At 46.9% G+C, this 23,511-nt stretch overlaps 1 protein-coding gene across 7 annotated transcripts in view; it reads right to left on the bottom strand.

Annotated features, from left to right (window-relative positions):
* Positions 1–20,553, bottom strand: part of LOC310694780 (SLAM family member 5-like) — a 49,449-nt gene extending 28,896 nt beyond the window's left edge. For 3 of the 7 annotated variants that reach the window (XM_083478337.1, XM_083478338.1, XM_083478339.1), the window contains exon 1: positions 826–918. In XM_083478337.1, the coding sequence (XP_083334463.1) occupies positions 826–877 (52 nt within the window). In that variant the 5' untranslated portion in view covers positions 878–918. Of the gene's footprint in view, positions 1–825; positions 920–7,599; positions 7,867–16,032; positions 16,381–17,112; positions 17,162–20,418 lie in introns of those variants that run through there. The other 4 variants (XM_083478336.1, XM_083478334.1, XM_083478335.1 and 1 more) reach the window with 4 other exon arrangements.
* Positions 20,554–23,511: the final 2,958 nt, after the last annotated feature.

Genomic DNA, 23,511 nt, shown 5'->3' with positions numbered 1-23,511 from the left:
TGTGACTGGTGGAAAGTATTGTTAAAGACAAAAGAACTGAAATATACTCTGAGCTTAGTACATAACAAGAACCAAGCACTTGGCTTCTGCAAGGCAAGTCCTGTCTCACAAGCCTATTCCATGCGACAGCCCTTCAGATGTTTGAAGATTCCTATCATATTGCCCCTCAGTCGTCTCTTCTCCAGACAAAATATACCCAGCTCCCTCAACCATTCCTCATAAGGCTGGGTTTCCAGACACGTTCCCTTGACCTAGACATTAGACATCTGTTGATGCAGCCTAAAATTGTATTAGCTTATTTTGCTGCTGCAGCGCACTGTTGACTCATGTTCAGCTTGTGGTCTCTTAAGACCCCCAAATCCTTTGCACATGTACTGCTGTTAAGCTAGGTGTTCCCCACCTTATATTTGTGCATCTGGTTCTTCCTGCCTAAGTGAAGAACCTCACATTTGTCCCTATTGAAATTCACGTTGTTAGTTCTGGCTTGGTCTTCTGCTGCCTTCTACTGCAGTGCTAACAACTGGCGAATTTGGGGCATGTGGTAGGAGGGCTGCTAAGCCCATAACAAAGCCATGAAGAGAGAATGTGCCTTAAATTTCACTTCTGGTCCCTCTGCAGCAAGCAAGATTGGAAGGCTGGCACACATGATAACTGTTGAATGATCGTAGCATAGCTAGGAAGCTATGCTGTTGTGAATTGTCTTATACGCCTTTGTATGAAAGAGCTGTTGTGCCTAGCCCTGACATTTACACACCCAAGCCCCATCCATCAAGCATGGTCTTCTTTTGAATCTGTACGGTAAAAAAAGAAAAATACAGGACTTACCCACGAATACGGAAAGGAACCACAGATGCAAAAACATCTTGCTTATCATCATTTCACCGTTAGCTCTCGTTCTGGTTTTCGGCTGCAGCAACTTCGTTCCTACATGAGGAAGTAGGCGTGGCTGAGGTTTTTAAGATAAATTAATTGTTTTTAAGATAAATTATAATTTTCCCTCGTTCCTTATTAAAATTTTGTTCTTACTGATTTCTAATTCTTCCAGTTATTTTAGCCATTTAAGCATAATCCATCAACTTAATCTGCCATTCTTCTCTGGTAGGGACTTTATTTTCTTTCCATCTCTGGGCCAATAACATCCATGCAGCTGTATATAAACAGTATTTTCTGCTCCCTTTGGAATTTCAGCACCTAGAATTCCTAAAAGAAAGGCTTCGGGGTTTTTTTAAGAAAAAGTTATTTTAAACATTTTTTTTCAACTCATTGTATATCACTCACCAATATTCAAACTCCCTTTCAAAACTCCTACCCAATCACCACTCGCTTCCTACACTCCCTCCCCCTCCCAACCTAACTTTCACCCAGATTCACCTAATGTGCTTACCTACCACATTTAACACAATCCCATACTAGTTGACTGCAATTATTCTAATATTTACACGGTAACATATACATATGCATAGGAACATCACACACTCACTCCCCCCCCCAATTGCACAAATTTTGGGTCCTTAAAGCCCGGAGAATTCTGCTGAAAATTTCAATCATTGGACCCAGTGTCTCTACATGTAATGGAGGCAGAAGGGTACCAAGGGCTCTGCTGCCCTCTCATTCCCTGTGTTATGTACTGAAGTTCTCACCCTGGGCCAGCAGGGGGATACTGTAGATGGTTTTCACTCATGCAAATAAGGAATTGAAAGTGACGTTCGGTGATTGGATAGTTACAGAAAGATTGTTACTGTTGCCTTGTAAAAAGGTAAAGGGACCCCTGACCATTAGGTCCAGTCGTGACCGACTCTGGGGTTGCGTTGCTCATCTCGTTTTATTGGCCGAGGGAGCCGGCGTACAGCTTCCGGGTCATGTGGCCAGCATGACTAAGCCACTTCTGGCAAACCAGAGCAGCGCACGGAAACACGGTTTACCTTCCCGCCGGAGCAGTACCTATTTATCTACATGCACTTTGATGTGCTTTTGAACTGCTAGGTTGGCAGGAGCAGGGACCGAGCAACGGGAGCTCACTCCGTCGCGGGGATTCAAACCACTGCAAGTCCTAGGCTCTGTGGTTTAACCCACAGCGCCACCCGCGTCCCATCTGTTGCCTCGTAATGGAGCACTATATAAGCAGGCTGGCTGAACCCTTCAGTTCAGTTCTGTTCTGAGTCTGTGAATAAACAAGAGCTGTTTGAAGAATTGCTGTGTCGTCTGATATGTTCACCCACAACTTAACAGCCCGTATTATGGAGGAATCGGTAAATGGAGTTTAAACTGCATCTTATTTCATAAGGGCAATGAGATCTTTAGCAAGAGCCTAGAATATATCCCATGGGCGCCCTCTGCTGCAGAAGTCCAGGTGGAGTTCTAGCTGTTGTAAAATCAACAAGAAAGCCTGCTTCCATTTCCACAATGCAAGAAGGCTGAGGTTGTTGTTGTTTTGGAGGGGGGGAGGAAACTGCGTTCGTTGTGCAAACAATCATTTTAACGGTATGAATCCCGTCTGCCAACTGCTGACCACTTGGAACTGGCGAAAGAAATTTAGCATGTGGCGAGCAAGTTTATTCATCAGTGACCCACAGGGTGGAAATGGGTGTGGGTGGGTGTCACAAGCCTTAAAAGCATGCCCCTGTTTCCATGTTGGAGGCTGTGCACCCTGAGCAACGTTAGGGAAGAAAGCAGAAATGGGAAACTGCACCTGAGGGTTCTGTGATATCTGCCATAGATGAGGAAGGGTTGAAGCTTGGCGGGAGAGCACCTGCTGTTACAAAGTGTGTGTCTAAACCCACATGCGTGTTCAGCACTCAAATGTATTTGATGCATAACTCCAAGAGGACTAGAATCTTTTGCTGAAGTCCCTCCATGTGTCCATTATGAACACCTGTTTAGCCGTAACCTTATGCCCCAAGAAGTCCACACACCAGAGGAATAAAGAAAGGCTGATTTATTACTTGAAATGAAAGGGACAAGAGTATAGCGATGCTGCTTCCAGACAGCACAGTTGCAACATCAGCAGGCAGAAAATCACACAGCATACTGTAATAATAAAATTTAAGGTCTTTATATATAATAAATGTTCATAAATGTACCAACCAAACACATACATAGATCAGCACAGGAAGACCAACCTGAAACCATTTTGACTCCCAAACTGACCAAATGTTTTCTCTGCAAGGAGGGAGGCGGTCAGGGAACCTTCCCATTGTCTCAGGAATTGGGAACTCACCATCTCAAAGGGTGACAGACTACCAGGAAAGGCAATCAGATAAGGCATTATCAGATAACCTGGCAGACAGGAAAAACAACAACACCTTTTCTGTGATGTATGTATGAAGTATGGAGGAGTGGTCTTGAGCCTCAGGGCAGGGAATTTAAAATGTCTATATAAGGCCTTGCACTCCATTGTTTGAGGTCCTCTTCCTTTCCTGCGTGTGAGGGGAGCACCCTGTTGCAACAGATCAATTTGCTTCTCAATATGCTCCGGTTGGCCTCTGTTATTTTCTCCTACCAATAGGGAACCCAAGTAAGGACTCTATATGGGCTCTTGGATACCCCATAAGGGAAAAAGGGCATATTTTTATTGTTTACAACAATAAACAATGATCTTGAGAGTAAAAAGGATCCATAACTATCCCCAAAGCCTAGAGAGTGAGTGCAGCGATGTGCCACAGATCCACACTAAAATAAAGCAAAGAAAGGGGTGATCTTGAAGGCTAATGGAACCAAAGCCAGGCATCAGAAATCTGTGCCTCCTCTTCTTTTAAGACTCTAAACCATCAGAAATCTCTCAGCCTTTGGTCTGTGTCCAGTAAAGTATGGGGTTGATCCTTGAGAGCGTAGAGTGAAAAGGGGGTCCCGTTGGAGCTTGTGAGCCACCCAATATTAAAAACCGGTGGCTTAAGTATTATTTTGAGGCAGTGCTACTTTATGGAGAAGGGAAGGGTCTTTCTGGATGAGTGAATGTCATAACACCTTCATTCCTTTGTATTATTGTTTATTTCCTACAAGTTCCTGGCCATTTGCTATTCTGCTTACTTCCCTGAGTTTGAAGTTGAAAGGACACGGCCATACTGAGAAATGACTAACTGGTTGTCTGTATGTTTCCTGAATCGTGAGTTTACCTTTCGAGCAAGATTTTATTTTCTGGGCAGAACCTCATTCTTTCCTACAATAGGAGATAATTTATCTTTGCTGGTAACACAGGATTAAGGTGTTCATCCTTACATTAAGTATTAGGAGGTCAGGAAGTGTTATCAATGCCTCCTTGGACACATATAAGATAAAGACTTGTACCAGCATCAATATAGTCCATCGAGGGGTACATTTTATATCAAGTTATGGCAACTTCACTGATGCCATGATCCACAGCAATAACCCATCAAAAACAACTGAGATTAGTACGCACCATTACATCCAATTAATTTGGAACGCTTTTGAAGTTGGCCCACGGGCTTTTTAATTGATTGATCAAATTGATTACTTGGCTAAATGTTGTAGTCTGGAAAGAAACAAGGCACGAGAGAGTCATGCTCAGCTGTCAGGAGGAGAGATTCCCTCAAAGGCCATTGCTTTTCTTCTAGAAAAAAAGGTGCCCCAAATCTGTAGCCTTCAGTATCCCCCTCAGAGGCCCAATGAGAACACGTGTTCCTTGCAAGGGGGTGGGGGGAGCAATGGAGTGAGCAGAGAACCAACTCTTGCATTTTATTTTCTCCTCACAAGAACCCTGTTAGGTAGGTTAGCTGAGAGATCATGACTGATCCACTGTCACCTGGTGTACTGAGCCATATTTCAGATCCAGTCCTCCCATGCAAAACCATGGACTCAAGCTAATCAGCTGCAAATAAACGTGTGTGTTTAAGTGCAATATACAATGTGACACTAGATGGTGATGGTGAGCCTTATGGAAAATTTAATGTTGGGGGGGGGGTTTAAAAGCATTTTCAGAACATTTTTCATATGTGTGTAGATTCCACCCATGGCTGACAAAGTTAAAAGGAGCCCAAGCAAATTGAATTCCGATCGCCCCAGGAAAGCCGTGACTGAGTTATAAATTTGGGGTGTGTGTACATCCTTTGGCCATCCTTTGTGTACATCCTTTGGCACAAGCAGAAACCTTTTCATTTCGCCTTGGGATCTGTAGCATCACCTGGCGAGAAATTAAGAGGCACATTTCAATCTGGGATTCAAGGTCCACTCGATTAATCACATCTCTTAGTTGTTCAATGCTTGAAGATGAAAAATGCCTGGTGGCCAGCAGCCCAGCATGCGTTGTCGGCGCCTGGGGGGCCAGAGCGAACCCCCCTCGGGAGCCAAGTGGCACTGGCCTGCAGGGTCTGCCCACCTGGGTAGGGGAGAATCCTGCTGGCCGATGCAAACCTTGGTGGGGGGATCTCCCTGACACCTGTGGAGAGGAGCCAATGTGGACTGGGCTGAGCTGGGGTCCCCCCTTTGCATACCTCCCTCCATCCGTTCCTGCTCACCTTGGGCCTGGGTGCTGCTGCTGCCATACAGGGAGTGCAGCATGCCAAAGAAGGAGCTCGCCATGCGGCCATGTAGCGCAGGGGCCAGACTCTGCTTGGTCCAGACTGGAGAATGAACCCAGTCTTGGTTCTGGGGAACCTGCAGCCTTACAGATTATGGATGGGAGGAGACATTTTGTTCTTTTCTTATTTTAGGTAAACCTGCCTAATCCTCGCCTGTTTCAAGGGGTATTTTTGAAGTGGTTCATGCAGTTTGGTGAAATCTCCTACCTCTTTGCTTCTTCCACCACATGAGAACGCCAGCACAGATGCTGATGGCAACTTTTTCCACTGTGAGAATGGCAGCCAGCAGGGTTAAAGACATATTTTCGTAGCAAGCCTCATTTCCTTAAAAGATGCACATACAAAACAACAATATATGTTAGTTTCCAGGCCCTAATGCCACATAGAACCATAGAAATGTAGACTTGGCAGGGATCCCAAGGGTCATCCAGTCCCACCCCCTGCAATGCAGGAATCACAAGTAAAGAATCCATGACAGATGGCCATCCAATTTCTGCTTAAAAACCTCCAAGGAAGGAGAGTCCATCACCCTCTGAGGGAGTCCATTCCAATGTTGAACAGCTCTTACTGTCAGAAAGTTATTAACGTTTGGCTGCATTCTCCTTTCTTGCAATTGGAATCCATTGGTTCAAGTCCTACCCTCCAGTGCAGGAGAAAACAGGCTTGCCCTTCGGATATTTGAAGATGGCTATCATATCATCCCTCAGTCTTCTCTTCTCCAGCCTAAACATACCCAACTCTCTCAACTGTTCCTCATCAGGCTTGGTTTCCAGACTCTTTATCATCTTGGTCACCCTCCTCTGAAGACATTCTAGCTTGTCAGTATTCTTCTCAAATTGTGGTGCCTAGAACTGGACACAGGACTCCCAGTGGGGTCTGACCAATGGCTCATCCATACGTTCCAGGGGAAAACCTGCTCTTTACTGCTGAATTGGAACAAATGTCAACCAGGTTTCCCACAGATGGATGTTTGCTCTGATTCAGCTGTAAAATGTGGGTTTTCCCAGGGAAAGTGGTAGAGCAAATGGAAAACCACTCAGCCTCCTACCTAGGGACAAGGGGGAAACTGCTCAGACCTGTGCTTTCTAGACACAGGACAAGCAAAGTATAGATGAGCCGCCAAGGCAGAATACAATGGTATTATTACTTCCCTTGACCTGAACATTATACTTCTGTTGATGCAACCTAGAATTGCATTATTGTTGTTGTGGTTGTTGTTTCCTACTGCATCACACAGTTGACTCATCACACAGTTGACTCATGTTAAGTTTATGCTCTGCAAGACCCCTAGTCCTGTTCACATGTGCTGCTATCTTCCATCCTATGTTTGTGCATCTGATTATTAGAACCTTGCTTTTGTTGAAGTACATTTTGTTTGTTTTGGTCCAGTTCTCCATCATCTTGTGCTACAAACGCCCAGTGAAATGTAAAGAATCACACATGGGGAAAATATCACTATTGTTTGGGTCAGTGGGATATCCTTTGTCCTATCTTGATTAAGAAGAAACAAAGCAAATTATTCAAAGACTTTTTCCAGGTCCTGTCCTCCTAGTCAGGTTGCCTTCAAATAGGATTGTAAGACTAGCTTGGACCCATGACTCTGCCTAGAAATGAGTGGCGGAGCACTGTCTTCCTAAGTAGCTTTTAATGAGAGAAAAATCTTACCACTGCCAGTTTCTTGTAAGGATATTACAAATGTTTTCATTCCACAAAACCATCAGAGGTGCTTTTCTACCTTTTCCCAGGTCCTCTGTTCTCCTCACAGCCACTTAACTTCATCCACAAACAGGATTGCAAAATAGAGGCTCATCCACACTTTTGCTTCTCCTGCTTTCCTACAAGAAAACCCACTCTTTACAGCTGAATTGGAGGAAACGTCAACCAGGTTTTCTGCAGATGGACATTTGCTCTGATTCAGCAGCAAAGAGTGGTATTTTCTCGGGAAAGTGGCAAGACAAGTGGAAGACCTGCGTCTCGAAAGTAGGGGACAAGTGGAAGTATGAATGGGCCCAAGCTTAGATGCAGGCATTACTCTGCCAAGAGAAAAATGAAAAGCAAATCTTACCACTGCAAATTTTCAGGAAAGACACTGTCTTGGATGCATCGCTAACAGGGTTCTCTACTATGCAAGTGAAGTTCAAATCATTGCCTTCTAAATTGTGCCAGGTGACAAGAGATCTCCCAGTGGATTCACTCATGCTGGCTGGGGCCCAGCTGAACGTGGCATCATCTTCCCAGCTGCCTGCAGAGCAGTTCAGCTGCAGAGTTCCATTCCCACCATGATAATCTTTTGGGTCACAGACAATCTCCAGGTCAGCCTCCAATAAACGCTCTGAACAGGAAGGGAGAGAGACATGGTATACAAAAGGTCAATAATCAGCAGAAAGGCAAATGAGGCAGTTGCAAATAAATGGAAAGGGAAGAAAAAACAGCAGCAAAAGCATAAGAAAAGTTTTTTATTTAGAACGGAGATAAGAAACAAAATATGAGAGATTATTTCCTTCCCTACAGACTCCCTTGAAGATCAGTAGAGACTCTATATGTACTTCCATTTCCCTCAAACATTGTGTGTGTGTGTGTGTGTGTGTGTGTGTGTGTGTGTGGCCCAGAATGGGGCATTCTTTGAACTGGACCCTGAGCTATGGAATTCTCTCCCTGCCTGGCACCTTCATTATATAGTTTTTCTATCATATGCTCAACACACCCCTCTTTACCTTGGCCTCTGACACCTCATATATATTTCAGGCCCATCCTACATTTAAATTGTTTTACTTGATTTTAAAACCTTGTAATCTGTCCTGGGGCCTTATGGTAAATGGCAGGAAATAAATACAATATAATATGCCTGGCAGAGTGGGAATTCTATGCCAAAATACCCCACACAGTGGTTTTGATCCCTTGTTGTGGGAAGAGGTGAAAGTGGTGTGATGGTGAAGGAGTGAGGACCAGGGGTCCACCTGGGTCCACTTTGGAGAGCCAGGCTGGAGATAAGCTGAAAGCCATCTTAGAGAGCAAACTAAAAGCTAAAAAAGACATTTCTCTCTCTCCCCTGCTTGCCCCTGCTTGCAAAACAATATTTTTGCAACACAGCGAGTTTGCAGGAGGATGCGGTCAGGGGATTTTGGAGCTGTTCTGAGAAACTGTTCGTTTGCCCAGGATGTCTAGCCCACCACAAGGTTCTAAGCCGAGCAACCTGTTGGAACCACAAAAACAGGTGGGGGGGTTGAGCTTCAATGAATATGCATAAAGGGGAATGTTTGAGGGCTGGGTCAAGGGTTGAACCATTGTTTTGCCTGAGGGGATAAAAACTGTTTGCCCCTGGTGTTCGGGGGCATTCTCTCTCATTTCGTCCTGAATGCACCCCTTTTTGCTTTTTGTCTGACAAAGACCAAATTGAATAAAACTTTTGTTTTAAAGAAATATTGCTGCCTGGATTTTTCCATTCTGGTCTGTATTCTGAAGTCTCTAACATTTCTGGTGCATGCGTGACTCGGATAGGGACCTTAAGTCCTCAAAAGACCAGAAGGCAGCTCCCTTGTCCTTTTCTAGGCAGGACACAGGGGAAGAGCCAATAGGCCGCTTACTCCTGGCGCCACCGAGGCTTTTCTTCGGAGGAGGGCGAAGCCAATTTGACCCTTCTGCTGGATCCTGGAAGAGAAGGCAACGGATTGAAGGACCGAGGTTGACAGGACAGGCCAGAGTCCAGCCGGCTGGTGAGTACATGGAAAAGGGCCCTGGGGACAGAGGAAGACAGAGACCCCCTTGTAATTAAAAAGGGGAAGGGGCATCCTGATCACATGCCCAAGCGTGTTTGGTGGCAGTAAGGGAAGGATTGGCCCCTGATACCCACCCACGCTTAAGGATTTAAAGGAAGGCAGAAAGGAAAAAAGGGGGGGAACCGGGAGGCTAGTGTGTGTGGTACAGCGTCCAGTGAAAGAGGCACTTGGTGCGTGTGTGTGTGTAACCCCAGGGTATTCCCCTGGGGTAGAACCAATAAGTACTCCGGTTCCCAGCAGCGCGAGCTCGACTGGGCGAGGAAAATTGGGAACTGCATGTGTGTGTGTTTGGTGTTTGGGGACGCTGCACAAGGGCCATATTAAATATGGGAGGGAGTGGCTCAAAAGGTCTAATAACTCCCCTACAGTGCATGCTGAACAATTTCAAGAAAGGATTCAGCGGAGATTATGGCGTTGTGATGACGCCAGAACGCTTACGCACTCTGTGTGAACTGGACTGGACACAGCATTGAACTGGGAAGAAACATAGGGGCCCTAGCTGGGACAGGGCAACAAGGAGTATCTTTTGAGGCTGAGTAGTTACTTAGAGAAGAGTTTCAGACTCAGATTCAGATTTGGGAGTGATGAAGGGGATCGCTCCAGAGATCCCTTAGGTTATCCAAGTTAGTATACAGAACTAGAGTGCATACAAAGCTTTCAGATCTCTGGACCTCAATGAAGGCAAGAGTTCAGCCAGGCAGAGCTGGAGGGTTCTCTACTGAGCTGTAAGTTTGATAGTAAGGCAAGCCTCCTAGTTTCTCCAAAGCCCATCACTGAACTATGAAGCACATGAGCCTTGCAGACCTCCAACAGTTTTGATCCCTATAGTAACTACAGCTTGACCAGGGAGGGCAACCTAAATCCCAGAACTTAGCTAGGGAAGAGTTGGGTATCTATGTGACCAGCGGCAGTTTGGAACACATCAGGGAAACCACCAGTAGTGCCCTAGCTTCTCTGATGACCAGTGAGAGGTGGTCTATGGCTAGGAAATACGAAATGGTTTTAGACCTATAGCAGTTATAGTTGAGACAGGGAGGGCAATTTAATTGGTGTCCTTAACCAGGCACCAGCTGGATGGCTCGGTGCTCAGGTGTGTCTCAGAGAACACTGCAGCAGACCCCTGGTTTGAGACTCAGGCAGAGAAACCTCAAGAGAAGACCTGCATCTTTGTGGCCACCACAGTTGACAAGTTAGTTGCCACAGAAAAAGGATGAGGGAACAGATGAAAAAAAAAAACAAAACAAAAAAAAACAAGCCGGACACCTGAAACTGACCACAGGGTGTGACCAGCCAAGGTCAGGTGTCTGCTGGGAGAACTACTAGAAGTTTAAAAAAAAACACACAAAGAAACTGCATAAAACTAAAAGAGGAAGAAGAACTTTCTCCATTTAACTTGCATGAGTTTGTGAACATGGATGAAGTTCTAGAGGTTCACGTGATAATAGACAACCCCCCCACCCCCCTGGCTGAAGAAATATAAGACTGATCAATGCAAAATTAAGGAGCACAGGCAGGAAAACGCCTCAAGAAGCCCATTTACCAGGGATCCGAGGCAAAAGTCCTGGCCCCACCCCCATATGATCCAAGTGCCGTGGTGGCCCCTTGGGAGGACAGGGACAGCCCCATATCCCCAAAGCTCCACCGCCGCCCCGATATGCGGCCCAGGGAGCCGAAGCAGGAAAGGGGGGGCTGCCAGACACCCCAGAAGTAGACGAGGCAGAGCCCAGTGACCAGATCCTGGACAAAATATACCCCAACCTTAAAGAATTGAGGGAAAGGATGAACAAATACAGAAGTTTGACCACTATGTATCGAAAAGCTGCAGAAGCTTATTGCAATGTTCGAGGCAAAGCATTGGGGGAGCACATAAAGCGGTCCAGGTCCACCGCAGAGGCAGGAGAAGCAGAAGTCCTGACCCCCCTTCGTATAGTTTGGGACAAGCCACTCCCTGCGCCTCCCCTTCACCACCATCGATTTGATGAATTGGAAGACCCACACCCCTGCGTTTGTTGAGAAGCCCCAGGCAGTTGTGGACTTGCTGTCCTCTATATTTGCAGCGCATGAGGCTACCTGGGCAGATTGTCAGCAATTGCTGAGCACTCTCTTTACCTCAGATGAAAGGAGGAGAATTAATACACAGGCTTTAGAATTTCTTGGAACGCCTGATGGAGGCATACAGAATTTGGACCCCCTTTGACTCTGAACTCCCTGCACATGAGTTAATGGTAAATGCCTCCTTCATAGGACAATGTGCAAAGGACATTAGAACCAAAATCCAAAAACAGCCTGGGTTCCAGGGCATGTCCAGATCTCAGATCATGGCCATCGCCCAGAAGGTGTTTGAACAAAGAGGAGAGGCTGAGAAGAGGGAGAAAAAGCAGTGGAGGAAAGAAAAGGCAGCAGTGTTAGGCACAGCAATGGCTCACAGGCCAGGGACCCGAGGGGTCCGCCGTAGCCATTCAGAGACCCGCGGCCAAGGGGGAGGAAGATGCCTGTTCAGCAACACCAAGGCCATAAGAATTACCCCTGTGAAAGGCTGCATGGAGCCAATTAGGAAGCTTGGTCAAAACGCATGTATTACTGGCTGGCAGAAAAGCAGCTATGGGAAAATACACAGGCTGAAACAGGCTTTGCCCAGCCCATTAAGAAGTTTACAGGCGCAGTGGAGGCTTGTGAAGGAGACGTGGCTGATGCTCTAGAGAAGCCCTGGGTTGCGTGGCAGGGATTGAAGACGGCATGTCAGGCTGCAGTGGAAGCCAGACCAGAGGGGCCTAGAGGACGCCCAGAAAGCCCAGAGGGGTCTGAGGCTGCTTTGAGAAGTTGTTTCTACGGTTCAATGCATCTGTGTGATGGACTGTGTGTTGGAGAAAGGCTGAAAAGGCAGTTGCAAGCTGTTCCTCAGGCAATGGAGTACCCAAAAGTGGGGGTGCAGGCCAGGCAAGCCATTCCAAGAGTTCTGAGGAGGCCAAAGTCTCCAAGAGTTATTTGTCCTCTGAGGTGAAGTCCAACAGCGAAAGGCATTGCCATGCAATTGGCAACTGGATGCAAGGCTAACATCTATATTGATTCTAAATATGCCTTCTTAACCCTGCATGTGCATGGCGCCCTATGGAAAGAGTGGGGCTTGAGTGGAGCCCACGGGAAAGCTCTGAAATATGTTCCAGAAGTTGAGACGTTACTAGAAGCTGTATGGGCCCCCAAAGAGATTGCTGTAATGCACTGCAAAGGCCATGATAGAGGTTGGGACATGGTCACTAGAGGCAACCGGAAAGCAGATAATGCAGCTTGTGAGGCAGCTCTGAAACCTCCACCAGTGGTCACCACCGCCCTCAACCCAGCTACCCTGTTGCCGGTAGGAGAAGGTGAGGAGCAGACGCACGATTGCATTGAGGTTATGGACACAAGACTGGACCTGGAGAAGTGGCCAGAGGAAATCGATTGGCAGACAGAGTGGCCAAGGAAGCAGCCCGGGAACCGGCCCCCGCCTCAGTTATTGGAGCAGTGGTCCCAGAAGAGATCTTAAGCACTGCTGACAAACCAGATACTATGTGTCCACCCACATGAGGCCAGATGCCACAACCAAGCAGCTGGAGAAGTATGTCTATATAGCCAACCTTTATCAACTGGCAGCCCAGATTTCCAGGAAATGCCTGCTATGCCAAAAGAATAATCCCAGAACTCACTCCAGACGATGTGGAACCACGTTACACCCTTGATGAACAGCAGTGGACCAGCCAAGAAGGAGCAACGCTCCAGGAAGGACCAGACAGCCGTGTTTTTGTGCCCCAACATCTGGCCAGCACAATTGTAAAGAATTACCACGAGTCCACCCATTTGGGAGGCCCAGCTGCTAAAGCACACCTTGGGAGAATATTCTATCTCAACTAACTGCTGCTATAACTAACTGCTGCTATATCCCAAAACTGTGCCCTGTGCGCCAACCAAGAGACTGAGACTATCACCCTTTGAACTTCTATATGGCAGGCCAACCCCTTTCGTCCGAGACATCCCCGCCAGTTTGGGGCAGATGGGAGATCACATCACCCAAGAACAAGTGCAATCCCTGTGTTTGTTGTGTGTGTTTGCTTCCTTTCCAGGTATTCCCTCGAGCGTACACCTGCAGTCCCGCGGCAGTCTCGCTGAGCCGGTTCACCAGTTCCTCTGGGTGACAGCGTCTGGCGACCCCGTCATCCCCAACTGCAGTGAAAGTAGCCGAGGTGATCCCCTGGGTACATCACACGCATCTGAAGAAGGGTGTCTGGACTTGCAAGAGAAATCCTGCTGACCCTCTGAAGTTGATCATCACCTTGTGTCTGACGCTACCAGGGAAAAAGCGTTAGGCCACGGGCAACGAGATCCTGCGACTACTCATCACAAGGACAATCACAAAGACTTTCTCTTTTCTCTCTTATTTTCTTTATTGACTTGCTCTATGTCTTATTGCCCTGACCCTATCGAACCATACCAACCCTATTGGCCTGCTGACTTCTGCCGGTGGTAAGAGACGGCATACTCGTAGGCTCTTGGGAACGAGGGTTCAATAGGGCGGCCGCAATACAGCATCCCACTCTCCCACTGTGGCTCTTTATTCACTGCATTGCCCAGCGCACTTGGATGTGGCTCCTCCGGGGAGCTGCAGGATCGGTCGAAATCTATCGAGTTCTAGACCGCTCTTGTGGTTGTGGGAGAATAGCCTGCTGGTTGTAGGGTAGAGCACTGTACCAACCCCATTTGATAAACCAGGCCAAAATCTTACTCCAGGTGTTGCATGGGAGGGTGTCTGAATCAGGTGCACACTAAAATTACTGAACAGGTGCCTGTGGGTTCTGCAGCCCCACCTGTGGTTGTCGTGGTGGCTCAAGCCTCCCAAAATCCCAGAATACTACCTGAACTACTGGGCCTGGTAACTCCACACCTAATACCCTTGAATGTGGCAGGGTATTCTTGTGGCTGCATAAGAGTTGCCACCCAGTAGACAGACAGGGCACCTAGTTCCGGAAGAATTGGATGGGAGGGGTGCCCGCGGGCAGGGTCCCCAACGTAGAAACTTGCTCTCCAGCAAATTTAGAGGCACCACTAGGACTTTTGGTATTGGGACCAGAACCCCTTGATATAGTCACCCCGTGTGTCAGGCCGTTGCAGGGGTGGATATATTCTTGTGGGTGCATGGTGATATATGAAGAGGGGGAAGCCCCTTTTGGGTATAATCTCTTGAGGAGACAACACGAGGGCCCAGTCCACCCACAAGGGATTATAGGGAAATTGCTCCATATAGTGGGTGCCTCAGCAAAAGGTGGAGAGTCACCCCTGAGGCCCAGCGAATAATTGAATACGAATATCAGTGGGCCCTTCAGCAGTAAAAGAACATTAGGAATGAACCCTGAGTATTGGTGCGAGGAACTATGGAATTATTGGGGTTGGTGGGTAGGCGTGGTATGTACTGCCCTACCTCTTTGGATGCTCCTGTATTTTTGCTGGCATTGGCCAAAGCGGGAAAGAGTTCCCTGGTCTCCCCTGCCAACTTTTCCCGTCTAATGACTGAGTGGGGCGTCCATAACCCCTACACTAGGTGTTTACAAGTGGCTGAAGTGGTAGCCCATTCTGCCAATAAGTCACCCCAACAGATGCCACGAGTGGACTACCACTTCTCCCACTGCCACTTAACCGTTCTGCCATTCACAAACGAGCATTGGTCAATGCAGCTACATGTACGCATATGCTGGCTCTCTATGATGTGGTATCTATAGGTCCATCAAAATGAAAATGCAGAACCATAATCGGTCGGCATTTTCATGATGGAAAGGGGGGAATGAAGGAGTGAGGACCAGGGGTCCACCTGGGTCCACTTTGGAGAGCCAGGCTGGAGATAAGCTGAAAGCCATCTTAGAGAGCAAACTAAAAGCTAAAAAAGACATTTCTCTCTCTCCCCTGCTTGCCCCTGCTTGCAAAACAATATTTTTGCAACACAGCGAGTTTGCAGGAGGATGCGGTCAGGGGATTTTGGAGCTGTTCTGAGAAACTGTTCGTTTGCCCAGGATGTCTAGCCCACCACAAGGTTCTAAGCCGAGCAACCTGTTGGAACCACAAAAACAGGTGGGGGGGGTTGAGCTTCAATGAATATGCATAAAGGGGAATGTTTGAGGGCTGGGTCAAGGGTTGAACCATTGTTTTGCCTGAGGGGATAAAAACTGTTTGCCCCTGGTGTTCGGGGGCATTCTCTCTCATTTCGTCCTGAATGCACCCCTTTTTGCTTTTTGTCTGACAAAGACCAAATTGAATAAAACTTTTGTTTTAAAGAAATATTGCTGCCTGGATTTTTCCATTCTGGTCTGTATTCTGAAGTCTCTAACATTTCAGCCATTCTAGCTCTTGCGGGGTGCACCATCACCTCAAAAACCTGTTAGACTACAGCTGATAATGAGACATAATCATGAGTTAATATGAGACCTTACTAATGGGGATGGGTCCTGGTGGGCTTTTTTGTGGGAGGTCTGGATAGAGTGCCATAGTGTGTTGTATGAAGTACCATTTTAATTCTCCTTCCAGGCCTCATCAGTGCAGAAGGGCCCTGGTGTGGATGCAGGCCCAGAATTATTTTCACAGGGTCAGGGACTGAAGGAGAGATGCTCTATTATCATTTGTGACTTTGAAAGCCAGTTCAAGGCTTAAGATGCTTCAATCAGAGCCCCATCCTGGGTGCCTGAAATGTTTAGAATACTTACTATACACCCTCAGGGGAAAGGTTTCGCTTATTGGATTTTTGTCTTCAGCTATCGTGATCTGTGCTGTGTATATGCCAGAATCCTCTTGCGTTAGATTATTGATTTGTAACATCTTGCAGTCCTCAGAGACACTCAGCCGCCCTCTATATGCTGGAATCTGCACACTGAGTTCACATCTCTCTTCTGGATCCTTTCGTGGAATCGCTACCACAAAAAATTCAAGATCCTGCTTTCCTTTAGTTCTAACCCAGAAAATCTTTTTTAAATGTCCTGAAGTGTTCAGCAGGAAAGTTGCAGGTTCTCCCAGAATTCCTTTCATTTTCTCAGTATTTTCTTCACCATAGGAACCTGTATGGTCAAGAAAATGAAGGAAGAAACTGTCAAGAAACATAGGAATTTGCCTTATGTCAAGTCTGACCATTGGTCCATCTAGCCTGGTATTGTCCACACTGACAGGCAGCAGCTCTCCTGGATTCCAACTAGGCTTTCTTAGCCCTCCTGGAACTTGCCAGGGATTGAACTTGGGACCTTTTGCATGCAAAGCATATGCTTTACCACTGAGCCACAGCCCCTCCACAATTGTACCACATCATCCCAGTGACCCATTTCAGTATCTGAAAGCAGATTCCCCGAAAAATCTGCTGGGTACTGATCTGTCTGGTTTCTTGATATTTCTTTATTCTGCACTCCCCAGCAGGGTTAATGTACATTTGGCAGCAAGGGGCTTTCCAGACAATGTAATTATTGTTATAGGATTGGGAGTTTGACTTGGATGATATTGTTGCACACCACCCCGATGTCTGAGCAGTGCTCCCCGCTCCCAGATAACCTGAGACAGGGTGGGCAATCTGGGCCTCCACACTCAAGCCTGTGGTCATATGATGGGAACTGAACTCCAGCAATTCCCAAGCCCTGTCCCAAGATGTGTGCTCATTGTCTGTGTGGCAGACTATCCTTGTAGACCCTGAAAGGCTCTGTGCTGCCTGCCTTCCAGTGGCAGAGCCCAGTGATGCCCTCTGAAGTGGGGTGGGGACAGACTAAAATTAATGCAGCCCCACAGTACATAGGAAAGTTGCAGATCGTCCCAGAATTCCTTTCATATTCACAGCATTTTCTTCACCAGAGGAACCTGTATGGTCCAGGAAATGAAGGAAGAAACTGTCAAGAAACATTGAAAGCTGCCTTATGTCAATTCAGAGTATTGGTCCATCTAGCTTAATTTTGTCCACACTGACAGGCAGCGGCTCTCTGGGCTTTCAGCTAGGAAGGGCGGGAGCCTTTATTTTTTGTTCACATTCAACCAAGGGTCAAACCGTGAAGATGTTGCAGTGTCACCTATCCTCTAAGGGCAGGTACACACCATCCATTTAAAGCACATCCAACACACATCTAAAGCACATGGCTTTAGAGAGAGCCACATTGAGAGCCAGTGTGGTGTAGTGGTTAAGAGCGATAGTCACGTAATCTGGGGAACCGGGTTCGCGTCTCCGCTCCTCCACCTGCAGCTGCTGGGTGACCTTGGGCCAGTCACACTTCTTTGAAGTCTCTCAGCCCCACTCACCTCACAGAGTGTTTGTTGTGGGGGAGGAAGGGAAAGGAGAATGTTAGCCGCTTTGAGACTCCTTAAAGGGAGTGAAAGGCGGGATATCAAATCCAAACTCTTCTTCTTCTCTTCTTCTTCTCCCCAAAGAATTATTGAGGCTGTAGAATGTTAAAGGTGCTGGGAGTTATAGTTCTGTGAGAGGAAACTACAGTTCCCAGGATTATTTGGATAATCCATGTGCTTTAAATAGATGGTGTGGAGCTGCCCAAAGTCTTCCAAAACAATTCTAGTTTTCCAGGGCTGGGTTCTGAAGAGAATAACAAAATGGTGCCCCCGCCCTGTTCCATGGACTGGTGACTGGTGCTCCCGGAGCAAAGCTGGAGGGTGTTTGTGACCGCTCTTGGGTTGCCTTTGTGCCATCAGTAGTGGAGCCAGGGGAGAGCCAGCAGCTTCTCCTTCCCTCAAGTGCCCCCTCCAGTATGTGACCTCTCTGAAGCTGGACTTGGGCCAGACTAAAATTCCTGGCCCTACTTGAAGCAAAAGATGGCCGTTCACAGCAATGCAGCCAGAGCGTTTGGGGGCCTGTGCTAGGAGGGCAGTTAAGCCTATAACCAAGCCAGACCCTTTATGAAGGAAGTCTTGCTCTCCTCCACTATTCACGGCACAAAGAAGAATTAACAAGGACACATTTCCTCTCTCTCTCCCCCAAAAGAGCCAATCATACAGGTCGGCCAAAGCAGTTTCTGCGCCAAAACTGGGGCTGAACCCCAACTGAAATGGATCTCAAAAATAAATTTTCTCCAAGAGCGCCTGGATCTGGTCCACAACCACCTGCTCAAGAACCTTGGCCAAGAAGGGAGATTGTTGACAGGCCGGTAATTACTTAAGATTTTTCGAATCCAGAAAGGGTTTCTTGAGGAGTGTTTCCATACCCTCCTTCCATACCCTCCAACATTTCTCTGATGAAAATAGAGACGTCCCATTCCATAATGATAATTTTACTATTTATACCCTACACAGCTTATTGGCACTCTGGGCAGCTTCCAATATATATAAAAACACAATAAAACATTAAATATTAAAAAAGACACCTTCCCTATTCAGGATTGCCTTCAGACGGCTCTGGGGTTGGATAACTTCATAACCTCCAACATTTATCGAATGAAAATAGGGATATCCCAAGGAAAAGCGGAGCATTTTGGGGTCAAATCAGAAACCGAGATGGCTCTAAACCTGGGATGTCCCTGGAAAACATTCTCACAGGCAGTGACTAACCCCTCTTGCAAAAAGTCATTAACCACCTCCTTAGCCCAGCCAGCTGCCTCCTCCCTGCTTGTTTTTAACAGATGCACACACAATTAATTAATGATTGCTCTATACACACACAAATCAATTAATTAATCACCCCGCTTCCTCCCCGAGGAGGTGAGGCTGGCACAACAATACACAGGTCTGAAAAACATTTAAAAGCAATCAAATCTCTTTACACAGCAGAATCATTTCAAGGTTGCCGGGAACGGTGTGTCTCGGTGATGAGTGCCTAGAGGAGCAGGAAGGTCTTCTGGTTCTGCCTGGATATTCCATAATAGTGAAGGACTGGCACATTTCAGCAAGGAGGGCATAGCATCAAAGGGCAGCTGCTACCAAGAAGACCTGTTCACTGGAAAGCACCGAACAGGCAGCACTCAGTAGTAGCACCACCACCAACAACAGGGCCTCCCCTTGCCAGTTGCACAACCCAATATAACCATAGTTACACATGGCCCTGTGACGGTGGAATGTGTGTGTGGCAAGATCTGCAACTTCCTTCCCAGAATTGTAAAGTAGGAAGGGATACCAAGAGTCGTCTACTCCAACCTCCTGCACATATTCATTAATCTTAAGTCCTTCAGACTTTTAATGGAGATAGCCCTGGGTTTTGGATAATTCTGGTTTAAATGAGGACCATGTCTCTCTCTTTTTAGTATAATTTTTATTAAGTTTTCAGTTTTAAAATTTAAAATATTCATTAAACAACCTTAAAATGTCAGCGACTTCCCTTCTTCTCTTTCCATGGCTCAATTCGCATATCGTAAATCCCTGCATATTTTACATAAACTAAACCATTCACTATTCCATTAATACACCCATCAAAACATCATCATCACCATTATTATTATTTATTTATTTATTTATTTATTTATTTATTTATTTATTTATACCTTGCCCATTGGGCTGGGTTTCCCCAGCCACTCTGGGTGGCTCCCAACAGAATTAAAAGCACAGTAGAACATCAAACATTAAAAACTTCTCCATACAGGGCTGACTTCAGATGTCTTCTAAAAGGCAGATAGTTGTTTATTTCCTTGACATCTGATGGGAGGGTGTTCCACAGGGTGGGCACCACTACCGAGAAGGCCCTCTTTTTACACAGTTGAATTTATCTTAATGCTGCCAACTAATGAGGACCACGTCTTCCACATGATAGGTGACAAATGAGGATAGCCTGAAAACATTTTTGCTGTTGGGAATCACCTTAAACTTATTTGCATACCAGGAATGCCTCCTTCATGGTCTCACAGCTGACACCCCACCTACCCACCTTTGGGGTCATCACCAAACAGTGGAGGCTCACTCTTCATGCGTGGAGCCTAGGGGGCTGTACCCCAGAAACCTGCCACAATAAACTAGGGGTGGGGTCTTTAAGGTGCCACCACCAAACACTTTGTTATTTTGGAGCCAGGATTTGTGATAGAGGAAATGTTTTAAAGGAGTTGAGGAGGGACCTTCAAGTAACCAAGACCCTATCGAGCATGTTCTTCCGTTTCAGATGGGGGAGGGGGGAGTTTGCATCCAGAACTTACCAGCTGGTAGTGCAAGTAGCCCCAGAATGAAAAATGCCTTGCATAGTATCATTTCGGCTTAACTCTGCTGTTTCTTTACTGCCTGTTTCCTGCCATCAAGGCTCCGTGTAAGTCATATGAAACCAAAAGTGTGTGCGTGTTCTCTAAAAATCACCACCTCGACCAGAGACAAAAATAAGCTGCCTTATATGGAACCAGAACATTGCTCTGATAGTCTTCACCAGGGGAAACAAAACTCTGGACTATGGGCCCACACTAGGCCCCACCCCAATGTCCCCTTTTGGCCTATGAGGCTTGCCTATCTCCTGATGTCCAGTGAGGTCAGGTGTAAGACAGGTAAAAGCCATAGCATCAAATCCAATAGGAAGAAAGAATTAGAACCTTTGGCATGAATTGGGCACCTTTTGAAATTGGCAGCCTGGGCGGCGACAGAAGATGGCACCAAATTCAAAAAGTGCTGAATTCAAGCCAAGGTTGCAAAGGCAAAATTAGGAGCACACTTTGAGGGCCCTCCTTTCTCTTCCTTTGCAGCAGCAGCAGGGCTTTAAATCACCTGATGTCAGATGATTGACAGGTAGGTGGCCAACCCACCTATCAAAATGGCCTGCAGAGGGGTGGCCTTTAGTTCCCGACCTCTGAAACGACATGGGCTGGCAAGGGCTCTCCAGGGTTTCAGAAAAAGGACTCTCCCAGCCCATCTGGAGATGCTGGGGATTGATCCTAGGACCTTCTGATGTTTTATCTATGGGTCAAAAGGTCATGTTGGAGATGGCAGGATCATTATATTAGAGCAGCGGTTGCCAAACTGGACTCCGCAGAAGAAGAGTTTGGATTTGATATCCCGCTTTATCACTACCCAAAGGAGTCTCAAAGCGGCTAACATTCTCCTTTCCCTTTCCCTTCCTCCTCCAGAACAAACACTCTGTGAGGTGAGTGAGGCTGAGAGACTTCTGAGAAGTGTGACTGGCCCAAGGTCACCCAGCAGCTGCATGTTGAGGAGCGGAGACGCAAACCCGGTTCTACTGCTCTTAACCACTACACCACACCTGGTGCTCCACAAAGCATCTTCAAGTGTTCCATGAATAGATTGGAAAGAAAAAGAAGTGAATATGAGCCTGTGGCATAAGGGTGAGACTCAGTGGTGGAGCTGCATTTGTGGGACCCTGAAGCTCAAACTGCCATGTGAGGGCCTTCACAACTAGCCACCCTGAAGCTCAAACTGCCATGTGAGGGCCTTCACAACTAGCCACAACAGTGGCTAACCACTGTTATCTTCTTGAGTGGGGTTGTTCCATGACAGATCACCACACCTTTACAATGTCTGTGCTACTGACTCAAGCTTTGGGGTTGTTGAAATGTATACAACAACAAAAATAATCAAGCTGACTCAAATCGATGTGACTCAGATTACCGTATTTTTTGCACCATAACACTCACTTTTTTCCTCCTAGAAAGTAAGGGGAAATATCTGTGCGTGTTATGGAGGAAATGCCTACGGGTGGCATGCCTACGGATTTTCCTCCTCTAAAAACTATGTGCGTGTTATGGTCAGGTGCGTGTTATAGAGCGAAAAATACGGTAGGTCTCCTGGACCCAAATTTCTTAAGCAGTGTGCACTAAAGTTGCTTTTGGGGCCCCTGTGGGATTAGGGGCCCAGACGTTTAAGCTTCCTTGGTTTCATAGTAGATCTGTCCCGGCGATGATAGTGCTCCATGACAAATTTCTTTCCTGAAAAGTTCTCTGCGACTCAAAAAGTTTGGGAACTGCTGCATTAGTGGATATTGATTGCAAAAATGTTCACAGGTGTTGCCTGTGTATTTTTCTCCTAGCTTCCTGGATATTTATCCACCTCTGGTGAAATCCTAGCTGACCCACTCCAAACTAGTGTCCTGTGATGTGTGACTGATCCCTATCCGGCACCCATCAGTGCTAACCCCAAATATCTCCTGTCTGGTGCAAAAGGGCCTAGCGGGACCAGCCTGTGGTAACTCCCTCCTCTAGGTCAGGAGGGCAAGCAATATACTATTTGGCGTCTTCATGGTCCATCCCTGTGTAAGGGATGAGTCAACTGCAGCTCCCCTGCCCTGCTTCCAGGGTTTCAGAGGGGAGGGAACTGGCTCCTTGCACAGGCAGTGGCCTGTGATGTGTTCCAAGTATGGGTCCCGGGACCACCAGATGGTGTCTGATACCATCAACTCACTCATGAGTTTGGTGTAGGGTTTGCCCGCACTGCAGGCTATCAGGAGGGGCTTGTTGTTAAGGTCCCAGCCTCCTAAGGCTCTGCTGAGGAGGGCATGGATGAAGACTCTCTATGTCTGCTGGGGAGGGGAGTGTATTTGCCTATTTTACATTCCCTGGTTTCCTTCATGGCTGTTTTCCTGTTCTTGAACGGGATGGTGATGTCTATCATTATGACTTTCTTCTGGTCCTCAAGGTGGATGACAATGTCAGGTCTCAGTTGGCTTCCTTTGTTGGGTGCTACACTTGATACTGGCCAATAGGCAGAGAAGTGGACTGTGTGGAAAGCATATGGGACTCCATTACTCTCCGAGAGCGCATGAATGCTGGAAAGAGCTCACCAGCACATCAGAACCATTCTCAGTTCCACATTTCTCTTTCCCGTGCACATTTGCAGCAAATTTTCCACACCATCGGAGTCCTTTCAAGGACATATATTCAAGCATATATTCAAAGACACACAGCAGCACCCATAACATGAGCCTTTATCACCCTGACCTTAGGACATGCGTCAGGAAGCTGTTTTGCTTAATTTTGGACCAGCTTGATCATGGATCTTCTTTGTGCTCCTCTTAATGGGATGTGGGTGATTTCTTGAATGCTTGAACATACAGCACCTTTCTTGAACACACAGCACATTCAAAGCACATATTATTATTATTATTATTATTAAACATAATAGAGCTTACGGTGATGTCAGGGAACTGCTATCGGAGCTAGAGGCGGAGAGAAGGCTCCAGAGGGATGCTGGAGAGGGTCCCAGTAGGGAGAGAGGCAGCCCATCTGCTGAGGAAGGAAATCAGTGTAACACCAGTAGAGAAGGGGGGCAGATGGGGGAATCGGGGAGGAGGCTCC

The sequence above is a fragment of the Podarcis liolepis genome (genome assembly GCF_965112155.1).
Source record: "Podarcis liolepis genome assembly, chromosome: 15".
Classification (NCBI taxonomy): Eukaryota; Metazoa; Chordata; class Lepidosauria; order Squamata; family Lacertidae; genus Podarcis; species Podarcis liolepis.
The sequence above is the reverse complement of the archived record's forward strand: the minus strand, read 5'-3'. Positions and strand labels throughout refer to the sequence as shown.